Here is a 21,127-nt window from a genome sequence, read left to right on the forward strand (position 1 = left end):
GGAAATGTGCATGATAATAATATTGGGGTTTACTTGTAAGTAACCAAAAATAACCGACGTTCTTGCTAGTAATGGTTTTCTAACCCCTAGCTGTTTTCGATTACACAGAATCCTGGGGTTAAGTGTTAAGTTTTGAACAAATACAATAGAAGTGTGTTTGGTTATGATTAAAAAAACCAAAACGTATATATTGCATAATATAATAACAAGTTATAATGAACAGTAATACAGTATTGTTTATATACACAATCTATATAGAACTATGACTAACTGAGCGATAAGTGTAAAGCGTGTATATAAGCGTAAATGTTTATTTTTTTTGAATGATTAAAATTTTTTAAAATTTATGTATAAAATAAATAACAGGTGATGGATTTTAGTATTTATTTATTTGTACGATCTATATTATAAGATTTAAAAGTGTAGGTAGGTTTTATACTATTACTATTATGTAAACTATATGCATTTATTAAAAAAATGATTTTATTTAAGTTGTTTTAATATAAACAAGTCATATATTAATACTGTATATTGCATGTTTTTATATTTATATTTTTTCAACATTTCGACAGAAATTACAATTAGTTACATGATATATTTACAGTAAAATATTTTCATTTAGTTTTGTTAAATAAATAATTAATTTTGATTTAAAAAAATAATTGTTATGCACATATGAATAATTTTAATAATTCGCTTATATTTTCGACTGAATTTAGCTATAATACTAAAAATCGTAAAGTTAACGCAACTAAGATAATCATTCGCTCTGTGGTATTAAGATGATTATTGTTACAGTTGAATCATGGACAATGTGATTCATTGAATATAAATCGTATACATTATCTGACATCAGTATAAATTAGTAAATTGTGGGAGTATAAACTTAAAATATTTGTTTAAGAAGGTTAAACATTATATTATATTAATTAGTTTGATAAGTTATTTCATTTTAACGTATTGAATTGATACCTTTACTTTTGCACTTAATAACGAAAATAAATCCATTGGATTTGTGCATTTGACAAAAGCGTTTTTCGATTAAAATCTTCCTTTGAATAACTATCTTAAAATCAGTCATACGTATAATATGTGTAGTGTGTACGTGTCTAGAAGTATGTGAGACAGTCTTATCGAGAACCGAAAGGATTTTCATCAAACAAGACAACGTGCTTAAACCTCTTATAGAATCGTTTTTATATAACAAACACAAACAGCTAGTGTAGACGAATAAATCTGAATTACTCTACAAAAAGCATCAATAGTAATAACATTTATCTAAAAATATGATGAAATAATAAAATATTTAACGTCTTACTAGATTCCATATTATTAGGGCTGTGACTTTGATACACTTAAGAAATTAAGGAATTCCTTATAAAACATTCATTAATGCTTTGAAAATGTAAAATTATTTACTATGAAATGCATTAAAACCCTATCTTAAATTTTTAAAACTTAACTTGCATTTTATATAGAAATATTTTATTCTAATTGCTTATCATGGTAATTTTATTTTATTTAGTTTAATGATGACTAATTTGATTTATTTGTCATCAGTGATTATAAAAAATAGGTATCCGAGAAGTTATCTATAAGTTTTTTTTTTACCTTATTGATTTTATTAGTTGTATAGAATTTTAAATATAAGATTAGATAAGTATTAATATTTGAATTGATAGTAGAATGTAATATACATGCAATTCCATTATTATATGAAAATACAATTTTATACATTATAGCTATCACTGTAAGAAATACAAGTTAATTTAAATCTCAGTCCTAATTGTTATACCTTTTTAAATACCAATAGGTTAATATTTCTCATTTAGGTAGTAAAAATATTGTTCCAAAACTTTATACTAAAGTGATAATTATAGCAATTTGCATTGTTTCTTTTAAAATAGTTAAAAAAAATATTGTGCGTTTTCCTTAGCATACAAATTAAAAAGATGAAAAGGTAAACAATCGGTTATTCATAAAAATCGGCTGTACATTAGGTGTTGAATAGGTCACTATTATGGTTGTGTTAAATTTCAATTTAATGATATTATTATTATACACAAAAAATAATTTAGAGCGGAGAATTTCGTTAAAATTCTACCTTAAATTGTATATAAAAATATTATTCTTATATATTTTTAATATTTTATATTTATAAGAATAACTTATATGGAATTTTGACTAAATAAATAACTCAAAATGAGATGAAAAAATGTTAAAACACTTAGCATATTGAAAATTCAAGTATACACTATTAGTTTTTATGAATTAAAAAAAAAAATCTCTTGGAAAGAAATAGTTATTATATGAATTAATTGTAATACAAATTTCAAATGCTCAAAAAAAATTAATTTGGTTTTGGTTATACAGGTTGAAAAACTTAAAAATAACCTTGTATTCAATCTTTAAATCTTAAGTATCAACAGACATTTTTTTGTACTTTTTATAGTCACAAAAAAAAACAACATATTATAAAATTAATATCTTCATTGCTCCGCTCAGAATCTAAAATTATCGGAAAACACTAAGATTATTTTTTTTTAGTATTTTCGAGATTAATTAATATTTTAATATTATACTTAATTTAATTCCAACTTTTTTTGTAGAAAGTTTCTTAACTATTCTCTACAGAATATGTTCATATTATAATTGTTTAATACACACAAAAAAGTTTGTAAAGGGGATGATGAGTTTAAGTTCTGATTATATTATTACGTTTATGGACAGAATAGGCAAAGTTTTTTTTTATTTGCTGTATATATTTATATTTTTCTAGACTAAATTTATAACAATTTGAATAAGAAAGAAAAATTAACTGAAAGCACAATTTTCTGAAACTTACTTATTACACTCATAAAATGCAATATTTTAATTTTATTTCATCGTCCGTGAAATGTATATAATATAATATAATGATTAAGTATACATACATAAATTAGAATGTATAATTATATTGCGCAGCGTTCAACCAAGTAATATAAGTGCGTTTATACTCAATCAAGTGATACTTTATAAAGGGTATATAAAATTGATAATGTATTAAACTTAAACCGATGACTTATTCTGTTTATTTTTTAGATTATACCCTATATAGGGTGAGTGAGTAACATGTTTGTTTGTACAGAAAGGGTGTTCAATACCTTTATGTAGTAATTATACTACAGGGAGCTATACAAATATAATAGCCTATTTATTTTATACACGTTATTTTGTCATTTATAATTTTTTGATTATGATAGATTTCAAACATTATAGGTTTGAAATTTTACAACTTTACAAGATATAGTTTTTTATTTTATACATAATAATTTATAGCGTGGAAAAATATGTCATTTAAAATATTAAAAATTATTTTTTATGATTGATCAATACTTTATATATCTAATATTACGAAGACATATGAAGTTCAAGATATACAATATTATTATCAGTTCAAAAATATAATAATAAATTCAATGTATTTTAAGTTGAATAAAATATAAATAAATTTAATTTATCTAATATATTATAGTTTATTTATATGGTTTTTAATTTATTTTAAAATGTTATATTGGTTTGAAAATAATTTTAAAAAGTCTAATAATGCATAGATATAGTATAGTAAGTCGTAAGTATACTATATTATATTTAAAATATTAATAAATAATAAAAATGCATTAAGTGTATTATTAACATAATATTAATAAGTATAATATATTTTCCCTGATAAAGAATAAACAGAGTTTAATAAAAATTAATAACAAATTTTTATTAGGGAAGTAGAAGAAATGGTATAATTCCTATATTTTATTGATATAAATGCCTTGAAAATTTGAAACACCAGACAAACTATAGTTAAAAAACTAGAGTCTACAAATTATTTGATCTAGTTCTATAGGTCGACAGGGTTTCGAAAAACACTATGTGACGTTAAAATTTATCCGTCTTATATATTTTATATTATATATGTATTAACAGTTAACACTATAAACTAAAACCAGAATGAAAAAAATAATCTTATTAAACATTGTACCCAAATATGCTGTATTATATATATATTAATAACGCACGTGTATAGTGTTTGACCGGCTGCACCAGATGTTGAGATGCAGAACTGGTGAAAATATAACTGCAGGTGGAACAAATGTTTGCCTTCGCTATATAGTGTTACGCAGCAACACAAGCGTACCTATTATAATGTAGTGCGCTGTGCTCGCTGTAGGTGCATAGAACATTTTGAGAGAACGAACGGAAAATAATAATAATAATAATAATACCAAAAACACAAGAAGAAAAATTGCCACTGTGCATAAAAAGAGAATCGTTTAAGCCACACGAGGCTGCCACCATCCTCCGGAGGCGGAGACGCGGTATTCGTCAACGTCACTGGAACCCACCGTTGCAATTCCTCATCCGGCCCGAGACCCTTCGTCACGTGGGGCTGCCCGTTGAGCCCGTACCCGGCCATTGTGTATTTGTGTGTATCGGATTTTAACACAAACAAACGTCCCGAGCTGATTTATCGCCCGGCTGTATCGCACCCTTTACACACACATGCATACCCGCTCGTTTGGAGGTTTGTCATAAATTTATCGGCCCTGTGGAAATACGCGTAACTATTATATTTATATATATATATGTATATCCGTTCACGTGTGTACGTACGCATATATATATATATATATATTTACCAGCACCGCGGGGTTGTTGAGGCGATACCGTGGAGCGAGAGAGAAAATATCATAAGGACTATTATTATGAAAAATAAATTGATAAAATGACGTAAAAATATTGCTTGAGCATAATATCATGTCGTCTCCGATTAGTTTAGTCAGCGTAGTATAAACACTATAAACTACTATACCTTTACACAACAGTGCATAAATTTCCGAAAAGAATGTCATTAAAGCAAAACACTCGTTATATATTATTGCGTACACGACTACACGAGTATCCGCCGCCCTTAAATTATACATCAATATCGACGAGGTGTGATGTGCCGGATTACGGCTCGTAAATCGCAGTCGGCCAATTATGTCGATACGAATCGGTAATAATGTATGAGCAACCGAATGGTATACAAAGTACGAGTGTGTTACGAATTGATATTATAAATTATACGGAATTCATCTGTGCCCGACAATAATATTGTGCTTACAGATTTACAGTGTTTATACTCCACTTGAAACAGTTGGACGCGGTCAGTTTTATAGGCATTAATACGACGTTATTGCGGTGCAGCGGTTGAAGATGGCTAACCGATAACCGACTATAGAAGTTTATCTCGTATATTATTATACTCATATAGTATATATTATATATAATGGTTACAATGACTAATATGACCTGTACAACTTTAATAGTTCACGTTAAGCGAAACAGAAGTACAAACTATAGGGTTTTTATTTTTGTATAATGTTATAATTTATAGACGAATAGTCATACGCGCTAAATATAATAATATATTATATTATAAATAATATTTAGATTGCAATAAGTGCATTGGCATTGTCACAATTTCGAAAATTGTTTAGGTGAGGCTAGATTTATATAAGTTGCAAAGACCCGCAATGGTTTCACTCCCTCACCTTTTGTCATAAAATATTTTCGAGTAATAGTTAGGTTTAGAATTATACATTACTCGTCAGCAAAAACCAAATACAATATATCTACACATTAAACTTGATTGGAAAAATAAACAAATAAGTGTGGTGTGTATTGGCGTGTCAATATATTTAAATACTGAATTTAACATTTATTAAATATACATTAAAATGTATTTGTTTTAATAAAATAACTTTAAAGAATAATTTACCTTTACGTCATAATGTTTTTAATTTTACATAACTTATAGTATAGAGATGATTATAACCTATCAGATTATTTATATTCTTGCTGTTATACAACGATTTGTTATATCATTGATTTTAAATATTAATATTGATTTTTTGAAAACTTGTTTGTTCATTGATTATTTAGTGGGCTATATAATTTAAAAATTATATTTTTTTTTTTAATTTGACCTCTTTATGGATTAATTATTAAAAAAATAGAGGCGCTATTTACCCCACAAGTGTACATATAAATAAGTGCATTCCATAATATACACCGTTACATAATTCTTATCAAAAGTATATTATATTTTTATTTCATTCAATGTGATTGACTTTTATTTAAATTTAAATATATTTATATAATTATTATAAAAGTTGATTAATCATTAACATAGCCTTGTTGGACGGCGTATTGTTAATGATAATAATTGCTAAAAGTTCGGGGTATACGTATAATATAGCTAATAAATTAATACAAATAACAATTATTTAAGAAAATGTACTTATATTATGAAAAAGATTTCTCCAATTAAATAATATAACAAAAACATATTTATTTATGAAAAACAATAAACTATTTTCAATAACTATACTATGGGCTATATGTGCCTATCTATATGTTACGCACAACAAAACAACCGACGCACGAATTTTTTAGTGCGTTTCCACCACGTATGGCGCCTACGTCGAGTCGTAGGTACCGTAAACACTATTCCACCCTCGCTGCTGGCTAATGAATCCAAAGAGGTATATACATCGACTGGTTTTGTTATTTGGCCATTTTTAACATCGACCGAAGCTTGCGCGGGAATGCGCTCAAACCCGGTCGCTTCAGTTGTGCCAAATGTCACGTGAATGTTCGGCATCGAACTACACAGTTTCTTCGGCGGACCGACCAAGTCGCCGCTCGCCACGGCCGGACCCACCAAAACTACAGGCCGCGTTGATACCGAAGACGGCGATTGCGTCTCAATTGCATCGCCTGCACCATTCATCACAGCGATGTTGGGCATTGAAAAATATTGCCTCGTCGTCAGACCAGAAAACTCGTTGTATACTTTTTCTGACTGACCGTTTGCACCACACATCACCATTATGTTGGGCATCGAACAATATGGCCTTGTCATCAAGCCGGGAAATTTGTGGTATACTTTTGTCGACTGACCATTCGCGGGTGGTTCAGCTGAAACCGGTAGTATCGCCTGATGCTCGGCTGGAGCAGACGGCGATCGGATCTCGCCGTCGGATGTAATAATATTATTTACCATGATAATGCTGTGTAATATTCGTTGATATAGTAAAGTTGAACGATAAATAAAAAGGAAAGGAAGTAGGAACAGAATATGATAGACGACGTGTTCTTCGTAACAATAACACTACAGTAATGAATAAACTGTGCGACAGAAACAAACATTATGCATTTCAACACTATGTACATAGTTGTCAATAGTAGCAGCCAGCAATAGATGTTTATAGTTTTTGTATCCTACATTTTAATTTTAATATATACAACATAATACATGTTATTTATTCTTTTTTCAATAATTACAACTGAATTTTTAAAACAAAGATATCCGCAAACGCAATACACTGTTTTTATCTCATCCATAATACATATATATATAAATACATACATTTATATATAATTTATCTAGTTGATATTGCCGAAAAGTTTTGTATGTAAATAAAAGCCAATATTTAAATGATGGTTAATTTAGTAATTTTCATTAATAACTGTATAATATTTAATGCATATAAATTACAAGGTATTAGGTATTATACATTTATCTTATTATAATAAGTTTAGATTTGTATATTTATTTTGAAACCAAATTAAAATGTATTAATATAAGTATACAAGGTTATGTAATAACGTAATAAATGTAATAATGTAGTATAATGGTAGTCTATTTAAAAACTAAGTTGGTTGAAATAAAAATAAATACTTTTAATGCTGTATAAATAATACTTATTTTTTGTCCTTATTTAAAATAATATTTACTTGTTCAGTAGTATATATTTAATAATATGATACATTACATATAAAAAAATAGTAGTTTGTAGGTATATTATTTTAAAACCGTATAAGTCATAAGAGATAATATTATATTATAGTTTCCATTTTCATAATAAATATTTAAATATCTTTTGTTTATTTAAAATGTTTAAATAAATAAAGTAGTTGAAATTTATATCTTTGAGTCTATAGTATTTATTTGCAAAAACTATAAATGCAATTATTTACATTTAAAATAACATAAATAACAACATTAAACAAAAATATAAAATACCTATATTTCAATGACTAAAAAATAAAAATAACCGGTATCAATATTTAATAAATTAATTTATGTAATTCTTAATTTAATTTAATTATAAATTTGAATTTGAAAAATGTATTTATGTATTTAATTTACTGAATTGTTCTTATTTAACTTAACATAGCGATAGCATTATATGATGTTAGAGAGAATCCAAGAATATAATTTTTTTAAGTGATGTTTTATAATTGCAAATTTTTTTTAGTAACTGCTTTTGCTGGTATTATAAAAGTTATAAAAATGTTACGTTACTTTTTTTATTGGTTGTAAATTTACTCTAAATGGTTCTTTGAAACCTACTGCTTACTATTTATTATAAGTGTATTAATTTATTAAAATAAATAATTGTCATATAAAACTTAAATTAATGTTGCATTATACAGGCTGTATTGCAATGCAAGACATGTATATTAATGTTTTAATATTTTAAAACGTAATTAATAAAAATATTAAATGTAATAAATTGACAATGTTATGTTAGTTTTATTCAATATTTAATATAGTATAATATATACATATTATATATTATGTATAATATATAAATATATGTTATACTATGTCTGGCATGATATAACAAATGAACCGCAAGTCATTTTATGACAGCTAAGTAAAATGTACTAGAAAGCACAATATATTACATATTTTATCTATAGAAAAGATATGGTATAATCTATATGAGTATACTCATATTATATGTTGATATATCTACAATACATTTTATAGAAGCAATTAAATCGTGAAAAAGATATCACATGAAACAAATACACATTACGTATTGATAAAGGTTAACATTTAGAAGTGATCTTCTTTAGTCCAAATTTAACAACAAACGAGATCTTACGATTAAATATACTCAGTTAAGTAAGGCAATACACTTAGGTAGTTGACTTACATACTTGGAATTTGAAAATGAGAAACACGCCTTACAGTAATTAATAACAGTAGACAAGGCAGATAGAAAGCGAAGGATCGAGGGTAAAAAGGACTTGGTTGTGAAATTTAAGAAAAGCGTAATATAGCCTGTAGGTTTATTATAAACACCACAGTTGAATTAATACTTTAAATAACAACAATAAAAAATATCATACGATGGTAATTGGTTTTCAAATTCCCAGTGAAACACTATGATACTATAAAAAAATAATAGATAATGCATTACACAGATAAACTATACTTAATTACTTTTTCTTATAGATTTCAAACTGAACACGATTTGTAGATAGATTGTAATATAAAAGTTGGTGTTTGAAAGAAATTTTATATTTTAAAACACAATCGGTAAATTTATTTATTGAACAAAATTGTTTTTTTATTTATTATTACTTATTTAGTTATTTTATAATGTAAAAAGTAAATATTAGATTACTATGCTATTTTCATGGACAGTAATGGCGGCTTGTAGTTTGCGTAAGGATGGTGCACAACAAATGTTATGACATAGGTACCTAGGTATATAGGGTTTCAATAAAAACTATTTTTTACACACATACTAAAATAAACAATGAAATTGTGCTCCACAAAGTAATTTACTTGTTAAAACCAAATACTGGTAGAACTATTTATTTTTACAAATAATTTTTAAATTAAAAATAATGTACATAATAACCAATAGCCCGTAATTTATTATACAAACTTAGTATTTCTCTTTTAACATTTAAAATGAAAAAATATACTAAGTAGTAACATTGTACTCGGGTATATTTTACATACAAAAGTAGTATATTTTGAATTATGTAACTGAGGAAATATTATAAGTTTATAACAATCCCTATACTGTTCAGAGAATGATCGTACAGTTTTATCCCCTTCATTGTTAATGACCCGTCGCCAATGACTGTATAGTTTGGGGCTCAAAATGAGGAACTATTATTGACAAATCATCCAAATGACGTTATACACGATAACTAGGGCGCAGAAATGTATACAATTGTGTATATTTTCTGTAAGGGAGAAAAACGCACAAGTAGCTATAGACCACAGGGGTTTCGGAACGAATTATTTCACCAACGAATCATAACATAATAGTTACAGAGGTCGTAGTGAATTAAATACAGTGATATAATGTCAGAGTTTGACATATACTATAAAACCGAATTGATTGAGTAGGTACCTCACGATAAAGTGTTTTATGGGTATTTGATTTATTTTTCAATTATCATAACAGTAGGTATACATATATTATTTTTATTTAATGGAAAAAAAATACGCACTATATTTATATTTTATCAAAAATACCCATACAGCTCTTAATATAATGACATTACTTTACTTTTTTTTTTTAAATTAATAACTTCTTCACCCCTGTGAGTATATAAAATTCCTTGTCGTGTTTTGTTTAATATTTAAGTATTTGTCAGTTTTTAAACAATAGGTATATTTAGTGGGCAAGGAAAAATATCTATTATTAAATTACACACGGTGTAAAATATATTTATATTTTTTTAGGATAGTAAATAAATAAATGCTTCTGAAAAGTCTGCAGGACGTCATTTAAAGTATTAACAGTGAATTGTAAACAAACATTAAAATTCACTAAGATCGTCTAAACGATTGTAAAATATAAAGTTATTCCGTTTCTTTATTATGACATATTAAATTCTAATATGCTGGTCGATTTAAATTTTTATGTATATCAGTAAAATAGTAATAAAAATAGACACAATTGTGCACCATTAAAAACTGCATACTAATGTATACCAAGAATGCAGAAACGAGGAACAAAAACAAATCTAAAAGGAAGTAGTTGAATTAAATGTAAGAATCATAGTGTAATTATATACTAATAAATATATCACGAGAACTTCTAATGTAATACACAATTTTAAATATAAAACCAACAAGTATAATTTTTTTTTTTTAATTTTACTTTAGTTATTTAATTAGTGAATGTTACTTTTAATTTTGAATCAAAAATTATATCCGTGTATTTTTGTTTCTATAACATATTGTATATTATACATATTAATATATAATACGTATTAGATATTTGCTACATTTTCCCTTATAATTTTGATTTTAAGTTAAGACATAGTTTCGTTTTAAATAAAATATAAATCAACATCTTTAGATGTAATTTAAAGAATTGTATATTGTTTAGTCTGCATCTGTATGCATCTTACATGTGTTATTAGAATATATTAATATTTATTATTCAATATATATAAATAATATATTAATTAAGTAAATAAATCTATTTTGAACAGTTAAAATACCTATTATATTGAAATAATATAATATTTAGTATGTAAATTCGGTTTGAACGAAAACATCGTCCGATGATCGCTCTCCACAACTTGTTATTAAGTGTTGAATTTTATGCTATAGTTTATTTTTAGTTTGTGTTTATATCGTTTACATTGAGAACTAATAGCTTATGAACGACCCACCGGATAGCAGCCACTAGTCATCACATATTGCAAAAAAAGAATTAGTCATGATAGAGCAACCCATAAATATATGTAGTTTAATTGGCTTTATTGAATAACTATTCATAGAAACTATTATATACACAAAAACGTATAATAGGTCATAAATATTTATTTTTTTTAAATTTGTAGGTAATTATTGTAGAGTTATTATTATTTATTATCTATTCAACAACGTATGATTGTGGCTTTTAAATTTTAATCCATGTTTGAATGTCTTATCCACATTGTACTGTGAGTAGGTACATAATAAATAATAAAATGAAAGTTAACGAAGAGCTAATGTAAAGTTATAAAACATGCTATTGTGGTTTTACAGGAAGAGTGACGTATTGAAGTCTATAATAAGTAATAATTAATTGAAAACATAATAATTATGAGATAACCACAAATTATATTTAATTTACTCAGTTGTTACAGTTGACAAAATACGCATGCAAAGCAATACGTCTCGAATTTTAATGTAATATACTTACGCTCATGAACCTCAGATATACTGTTTTGCTACATTACCAGCATGTAAATAATGGTTATTAAAAATCAAATTTGTTCGAAATAGTTTTACTTGTACATAGCAAACGCAAATGTAAACCATGTGATTGAATGAATTAAAACGATCGAACAAGAACGAATGACACACGGCGAATATGAAGTTTCGTGCATTAAATGCCATTATACATAAGTAAGTCGCTTCCAATCAGAAACAAGAATAGGATAACGGAATACACTGGGATATATACTTGCTAGACAAACAATATTGAATACTTCTCCGTCAACATTTAACACTATCAATGCAATTTATTTAATTGACTTATTTTTTTCAATAATAAAGATTTAAAATAAATATATTTATATAATATACGCTGGTTATATTTCCAAATTTAATTCATATTTTAATAAATAAATATATCTGATACATAATGTATTATATTTAATTATACATTTAACGCATATGTATATAGTCGCAGTGCCTCAGCGTGTTGTTTTTATACATTAACCGCTCAACTATCCATCTCCAGCCTAATCTTTAAAACAACTCTATAATGTTGATTGTATAAATATCAATGATTTAAATTACAAAATGCATTGTTCAGTATAAATTGTTCTCAGTCTATTTCCCAACGCATTTATTTGTGAAGACGTTATGAAAAATGTAGATGATTGTAACAAATATTATTATTTAGGTATAGTATCTAATTTTATGAGATTTATGCAAAATATTCAGTAATGCAGTCTTTTGAATTAATTTTTTGCTTCATAAAATGTAGTCTTGTATAATATTATCACTATTATCTAAAAATTGAATTTAAAACAATTTAATTAGATTATCCGATTTATACATGTAATAACTAATTAATTTTTTAGTTTTTTTGTTATAATATTGTTATAATGTTAATGAACTGAAAATCATCAATATACTTTCAATAATTGGAGGATTATTGGAGATTATCGAATTTTAATTAAAACATTATTTATACTTAAGACTTTTTAAAGAAATAATTACATTTTTTGTTAAGGGTTGTGAATAATTTTATTATAAATCAATAGATATTTTATATCTTTTTTATTTATTGTGTTAAGCAACATGAACATATTAATATTTACCGTACTTTTATAGTTATAGTATAGGTTAGGTTAGGTATTACTGAATACTTTTATTACCGTTTCCAAACTATCGTAACCTGTTGCGTTGAACTAAACTTATGAGTGTGAAAAAACTACGTACGTTTTTTGGAGCTTATTGGTTATGTCGAAATTTACAACAGGTGTTTCATCGTCTGTTTTTTTTGGTAGACACTGTTATAGCAGACGATAAAAAGGGCGAAAATTGACGATCGCTATACACAAGCGAAAAATTTACATACCACCCAAACCTGAGTAGAACCTCTTATACCGTGCTACCGAGTTCAAACGATAATATTTTATAGTTATACGTACACTTTAAACCATTTGAAAGGTTTATATGCCCACATATAGATATAATATAGGTATGTATATTTTTCTCAATTGTTGACGATCGTAGTAATTTTTTTTTTTTTTTTTGGTCAAACGTAAGTATTGAAGTAGGTATATTGAGTTAGTAATAATATAATAATATAATAAACAATAATTATTATAAGTGTATGTCCCGCTATATATCTATATCACTATATAAGCAATTGGGTGGAACCTAATAACTCCAGAAAATTTCATAGCTTCTCTACTCCAAAAGAGGCATGACTTACAAGAAAGAAAAAGTAGAAAGAAAACAATTTACCGAAAATAGTCGTTATTCAAAAGACTTTTTTATTTATTTATAAGTTTTATAAGTTAGTGTGGAAAATGGATATATTTGTTGATAATCTGAGAATTACATATTAATCATTACTTATTATGTACCTTAAGCTTCGTTGTACTTAGAGGCTGTTCCTAGAGTATGATTATTGATAAGTTATTACAATGTTATTTTTTAAAATAAGCACGTGTGACAAGTTGACAATGAACAAGTAGTTATAAAATCCAAGATTGTTTTTAAGGTTTAGAAGTATTTAGTAATAACAAAGTAACAACATATTGGATTAAAAAATAAAAATAAATGTAAAAAATTCAAAATATTTAAATTATTGTTAATTAAAAATGGATAATTAACAGAGATAAATTAGTATGGAAAATAATATAATATTTATAACATGTATAACATTTTTATTTCTAGCCCCCATTCCACTAGAAATAAATAAATAAAGTTATAGTTTAGATACACTTATTAGGAATTTATATTGAATCGTCATATTGTTATGTTTATATAATTATTGATCAGTTTTATTTTCTCAAATCCAGTTATTATTTATAACTCCATATTGGTTTTTCCTCCCGTCTTGCTTATTTTTCTATTCACTTGAACACTACATTTTGAAAGCTTCCAAGAATCTTTTATCTACTTTATCAATAACCTACGTCTCGTTACCACGTACTTGTGTATTGCATTATATATTTATACCGTAACTATATTACCATGAACTTCAGGCATGGGTTTTTATAATTATTTTCTTTGTTGTTTTATTTATGTACGCTCATATTTTCTCGAAATAACGATTAACTACTAATTTCTTGGTAAATGTTTTTGGTCTTTCACGTTCTATCTGACGGCAATGGCCGGAATATGTGGTTGTCGAGTAGTCACTTGGAGGGTTTTTATACGCGTATGACTGTGGAACTATATTATGTTTCCCGAATAGCGTTGTCCGGAAGGAAGTAATAAAACTCATACCGGCAACAGAACTAATGTCTACCTATCATATTTATTATTATTGTTTTATGCATAATTTTTTTTTTTTTTTGGTTTTTTTACGCGTTCCAACCGACTCTGTGGGGAAATCCATTTGCCTTCGAATTGTAAACGATAAGAACCCGAGTCGAGAGACCCGTGTTTACGACGGCACGCGCGATCCACTATATGAATATTTGATGGCCGGACGGGGACTCGGTCGACCTGCAGTACAGTCGACGCGGCTGCAGCGGGTGGGCACTACACCGTTTAGCGCGGTGTACGAGACGTATTTTCTCGGTAGGGCAGGCAGATCGGTGCAACTGCGGTCCGGCGGCGACGGCGCGCGACGTGCCACCGACACCGGGACACCACGTGGGCAAACAGTTCTCCGCGTGTCGCCGTCCCGGTGTGTCGCGATTGTCCCGCGCACGAGAGTCGACGGCGCCGTACCACGTTCGGTGGTATAATTTTTTCCAAATATTATATACTTTCGTTACCGTGGTTAGTTCATGGAAATAAATGTATAAAAAAAAAAAAAACCGATCGTTTCAATAGTTACAATATAGGTATCTCTAACGCTGCACACAGATCGAAGTACTATTATAATTATTATTATTTCGTAGAAATTTATTATAATACGAACCGTGTGTAAAAAGGGAGTCACAGGCATCGGTTCGGTTCGTGTTTTATCGGGGAAAAAAATATAATAAAATAAAAATGGACCGCTGTGATGCAAAACCTGACGGAGACGGACACTAGATTGTTGAACTAAAAAATAGTAACAAAACAAAGGTAAAAACAATCATATTTTGATGATTTTTAGATTTTTATTTCGCTGTAAATAATATAATATACTTACTCGTAATGTACTATATATATATCTGTCGCATTAATTGTTGTACCTGTCTATGACCTATAAGTAAATAATACATATAATATTAGATAATATTATAGTATACAACATACATAATAATGGTAGTATATGGTTGATAAGAAACTTTACGTCACTTAATGTTTGACTTTATAAATCAATAAATAAGTATAGGTATTATATATATACAATTAAAATATGAATAGAGGTACCTAGATTTTACTCATTAAAAAAAAAAAAAAATTAACTAGTTAAAATCACGCAAAACAATAAATTTCTTTTGATGTTTTTTCCGTTAAATGTATTAATAAATAAATATGTATAAATGTATACAATTTTGGTTAGATTTATTATGACACTATTAAAGATAGTATTAATTATTGTTATGTTGTTATAATAACACGTATTAAATGTATTTTTTATCATCAGATAGATATGATTTTAGGTATAAGGTAATTTAAAGGTATTGCTTATTTATTAATTAGGTATAATTATAATTAGTATTTCTCTTCAATATTTTCTAAACGTTGGCTTAGTATTATTGAGAGAGGCATAGTACTTTTATTGTTTTTTTTTTTTTTTTTTTAGTGTAAACTAAGCCACTTAAATATGAGTGAAAACAATTTTCATTTAGTTCCTCCTATATTTATTAGATTTTGAAAGATGGTACTTCAGATAGTTTATAAAAATTAATTTTGTTATAATAAAGTAGGTAGTTTTCTAGAAAACTGTAAAGTGTATCAAATGTGCTTATTATTATGTTTTAAGTAACATTGCGAACCTCGGATCAGAGGAAAATCTTTTACATTTTTGAAAAATGCTTAGAAAAAGATGTCTCTATTGATTGTTTACCTTGATGTTTTATAGTTTTAATATAAATATATACTACATTTGCACTTTTGTAGTGTGATTATGAATACTGAAAAAAGTTCTAGAAAAATAGTTAAAATATTTATTTTTCTTCAAGTTTTAAATATTTAATTTACTATTTTAATAATCAATATGTCTATAAACAATTTTAAAATAGATTTTTTATTCAAATTATCATTGTAATATAGAAAATAGCAATCAATTTTTTCAATATGTTGTTTGTATTTAATGTTTATGTATACCTACCTGAAATCTAAATATTTTATTATTAACTTGGAAAGAGCCCTCGAGCATTATCGCATACTCGCATTGTTGTATTCCCATCAGATACATAGTACATACATCATAATTTTCATGGATTTGTTTACTACAATACCACATGATTATTATCTATACATATTTATGTACGATACACAAGAATTGAGCACAATAAAAATGTGTTGAGCCTATTTTGACAGGTGATCGACTGAAAGAAGAATAACCTTTAAGGACCCAGTACAAAAACACCACGTGTGTAGTTAAACAGAAAATGAGGTAGGTACATTAACACAAAGGAAGTCTATTGAAATTGTTTGAATTTAATTTTGCTCAACAGACAAGAGGAATTAAAGATAAACCCTCAATAATAAATATATATTTGACATACATAATAAATTGAATATAATGTTGAAGTAAAAATATTGACGACCTATATTTATAGGTCTACTATTTATTGTACTTTTATTTAATCAATAGTTTTATATATTTTTAATTGTTTGTCTTCGTTATAACATATATTATATACTATATTATACATAATACAACTGTTATATTAGTAAAATAATAAATGTATTTATATATTTAATAAATAAAAATAGGAAAAATATATTTTTATTAAGTAAATAAACATTTATAAATTATATACTACATATAATATAATATTTAATAATGTTTAACAAAACTCAATTTACGACAAGTTAATAGGAAGTTTTATAAATGTTGTAAGTGACTAATAAAAAAAAAAGTATATAATTATATTGTAAAATCTATAATATCTTAGAAAAGATAATGAAATATGATGGACGTGTTTATAAAATATTGTAAGATAAGATTTTCGAAATGTTAAAATGTAAAATGTATAATGGCTAATTAATCATATAATATTAAACTATGAGTTATAAATTTGAAAATTAAACATCGTATTGAAATATAAAATATACAAAATAAAAGTAACCAATTAATCTAACCTAACTAATTTCATTGTATAGTTAAAATATCATATAAAATACCAAACAGCCAAGGCTGTACCTAGGGGGGTTTTGGGGGTTCACCCCCCCCCCAAATTTGTTCGAGTTGTATTATATGGTTGTAAAATAATCTCTACAATATTATAATAAAATTATAATATAATTTTTTAGCTTAAAACCCTTCCAGAAATTAATTTCTAGTTTCGGCCTTGTCAACAGCACTTCTCATAATTGTACATACAATTCTTTTGTTTGATTATTTTGATCATCAATTACCTAAATGGTAATACCTTATGTCTTTCTTTTATTAAATTCAAGAATTCCAGTAAATAATAAATATCCTAAATAATGTTTACTTTTATTTTACAATGCATTTTTGCTTTAAAGTAAGAACGGTTACTATAAACTAATTTCTTTCCTACATCACTGATCCTATATAATCTGCTATGTTGCCAGTGACTTGTATTAAAATAAAACACCCTAATTTTGAAACTTAAATCTGAATCAAACAGACATTTATCATATTATGAACAACAAACACAACTTTGGTAAATTTGTTAATTTATTATATGATGTTTATTATTTTTTAATCGATATAATGCTGTATTTGTAATAACAAATAAAACACTTCAACAGTTAAACTGTTAGAAACTATTCAATATAATAAAACATTATATAGAAATAGTATTAAAGATTTACCGTATTAAACATTTAAACGCTTATAATGGAAAATAGTTTGTTAAAATGTACGAGACTCTTAAAGCATACAAAAATATGTATTTCAATCTATAACTGAATAAATATAGAGTATGCAATTTAACAATAATATTGACGTAATTTGCTTAATAATTTAACTATGGCTGAAACTCTAAACTCTATTTGCATGCATTCATAAAATATCAGTTTTAAATTTGTTTTAATAAAGATCTAGTAACATTAGGTACTTATTCAATTACTAGCTTATAATTATATTGAATTTTTAGATCTTTAAATTTAAATTGCTTTAACTAAACAATAATTAATGTAATCTAAATATATTAGAAATGTTATTGTATAATATGTAATAATATATGTATTGGTAAAAAATTTCAAGTTTCATAAACAATACTTTTTAAATTACATCGAACCAACTAAAAAATCTAATTTTTTGGAAATTGAAACTTGAAATAGAGAAAAAAAAATTATGCATTAGTATTTTTGATATTTTATGTGTTTCATAAGAACAATCACTTATAAAAAATGTAGTTATTATATTTGTATGTCTTTGCTATAAAAACAAAATTGCATAAATGTATTACTACGAAATAATTTTAAATTTTTCTTGATTTTAATAAAACTTCAAACGCTTAAAAAAAATTGTCCATATATTGTTTTTAATATTTTTTTATTTCTTTATTAAAGGTTACGGTCATTAGTCACACTTATTTACATTAATGATCTCATCATTTAATATGTTAACAAAATTTAACGAGTTCTATAACTGCATTCTCTGCATGTTCCATGTCGGCGTGTGAACGAGTATATAATATTACTAAATTACAATATGACGTCATATCCATACATTTTTAATGTGTCCATGTGGTCTATATAATTGCATAAGTGTAACATGATTATAAAAAAAAAGAGCATAATATAAGATACATTTTTTTTATTTTACAGGATAACAACATACACAGATGGGGTTCTTCACTATTGTCTTACTATATTGCTTGTCAAGTGCAACAGGTCACTTGAATGTGTTTATCAGTCAAAAAGAAGTCAAAAGGATTATGGGTTAGTATTTTATTTATTGTAATATATCTTTAATAAAATAATATGCATCTTTTTGAAATGTTTTAATGGTGGTTTTTTTATTTAATTGAATTTAGAAACCAGCTAGAAACCTATTTATAAACAATAATATTGAACATATTGAATATCCACATTATGTTTAAATTACCGTCAAAGTTTATTTTATTTTTATGATCAGTTCTTATTAAGTACGATGGATTATGATTTGCATTCATGTTATAAAACCTATTATTATAAAGGGTTCATAATAATAGTTTTATTGTTACATATTTTTTATACATATTCTTATAAACTAGCTGTTCAATGGATCGACGCATTTAGTTGTGTTGTAGAATAACACAATATACAATTTACATAATGATTATTTTACTATAGTTTTTTTTTTTAAATAATAAGCAATATTATTCAACATTAAATAAAGTAACTTTTTTACCACTATTCATTTTACTATCCATGATTATTATCTCTACTTGGTTTAAGTTATCGTTTTATTACAAAAATAAAATGAAATATTAATTATGTTTAAATACATACATTTTTTTAAGTAATAGCTATAAATAAGTGGTAGGTCTTAATTATGTCTTAATAATTATATTATTATATCTACGTATTTATTATTTAATCTAAGTGAGTTTAACATATAAATTAAAATACAAAACAAAATCAGATGGTAAATATTTAAAATTAGATTTCATTGTAAATTTCAATAATTGTTTTAATGTTTTGAATAAAATATTTTATATTATATACATTTATTATACATCTAAAATTGAGATAATATTCAATAAATAAAATTATTTAATCAATATGAGTGCTTACCTCTAAAATAATCGCGTATACTTTATATTATAAACACCTCATTTAAGTGTTGAAACATTTTCTTTCAATAAATGTAAATTCGTTTTATTTTTTCGTGTAGTATTTTCGTTAAAATTACGGTTCGTATTTTATTTTATTTTCTTTTATAACTACATTTCATTTCTAAACGTTTGTATAACAGCACTTCAATCGTGGTTATTCGTTTATTTTCATTTTTACTCTTCTACTGCAATACTCGTTTCCTTACAAAATATCGCAATTTTTATTTTCTAAACGAAGCCGCGTGAAAAATGTCTATAGTCGCCTTATTCGAAATTAGATTTTGCCGCCGTCGTTGTCTCCATTAAACTTGGTGGGCGCATGACAAAGAACCCTTTTACACCACTAGCTATAACATCGGGTGTTTGACCTTAAAAAAAATAAAGTGCGTTATTTGAAAGCGCAAAGCTTTTTATGTATAAAACAAGATACCTAATTGGCAACTACTGGATGGGTGAGGGGTGTGAGTTATTCGTGAACCAATCGAAACAACGTAATATTACAAAATTAAACGCTACGTAATAAGAATGGAAGTGAGAAAAAGATAAAAGTAAAGTTAATGAAGAATTAGATCATTTTAACTTTTATTCATTACAAACGAAAAATACCCCTCTTATTTTCATAGCATCACAAAATAAGATAAAGTATTTTATTCATAATTTCTCTTTTATAAAAATAAAAATATTAATATATTTTTGATGA

General features: G+C 26.0%; 1 protein-coding gene across 1 annotated transcript in view; it reads left to right on the plus strand.

Moving 5' to 3' along the window:
- The first annotated feature begins 15,186 nt into the window (after positions 1 to 15,186).
- Positions 15,187 to 21,127, plus strand: part of LOC113556298 (tyrosine-protein kinase Dnt-like) — a 64,272-nt gene continuing 58,331 nt past the window's right edge. The window contains exons 1-2 of the mRNA XM_026961154.1: positions 15,187 to 15,601; positions 19,436 to 19,549. Coding sequence (XP_026816955.1) covers positions 19,453 to 19,549 — 97 coding nt within the window. The 5' untranslated portion in view covers positions 15,187 to 15,601; positions 19,436 to 19,452. The remainder of the gene's footprint in view (positions 15,602 to 19,435; positions 19,550 to 21,127) is intronic.

This window comes from Rhopalosiphum maidis, chromosome 1, assembly GCF_003676215.2.
Source record: "Rhopalosiphum maidis isolate BTI-1 chromosome 1, ASM367621v3, whole genome shotgun sequence".
Lineage (NCBI taxonomy): Eukaryota > Metazoa > Arthropoda > Insecta > Hemiptera > Aphididae > Rhopalosiphum > Rhopalosiphum maidis.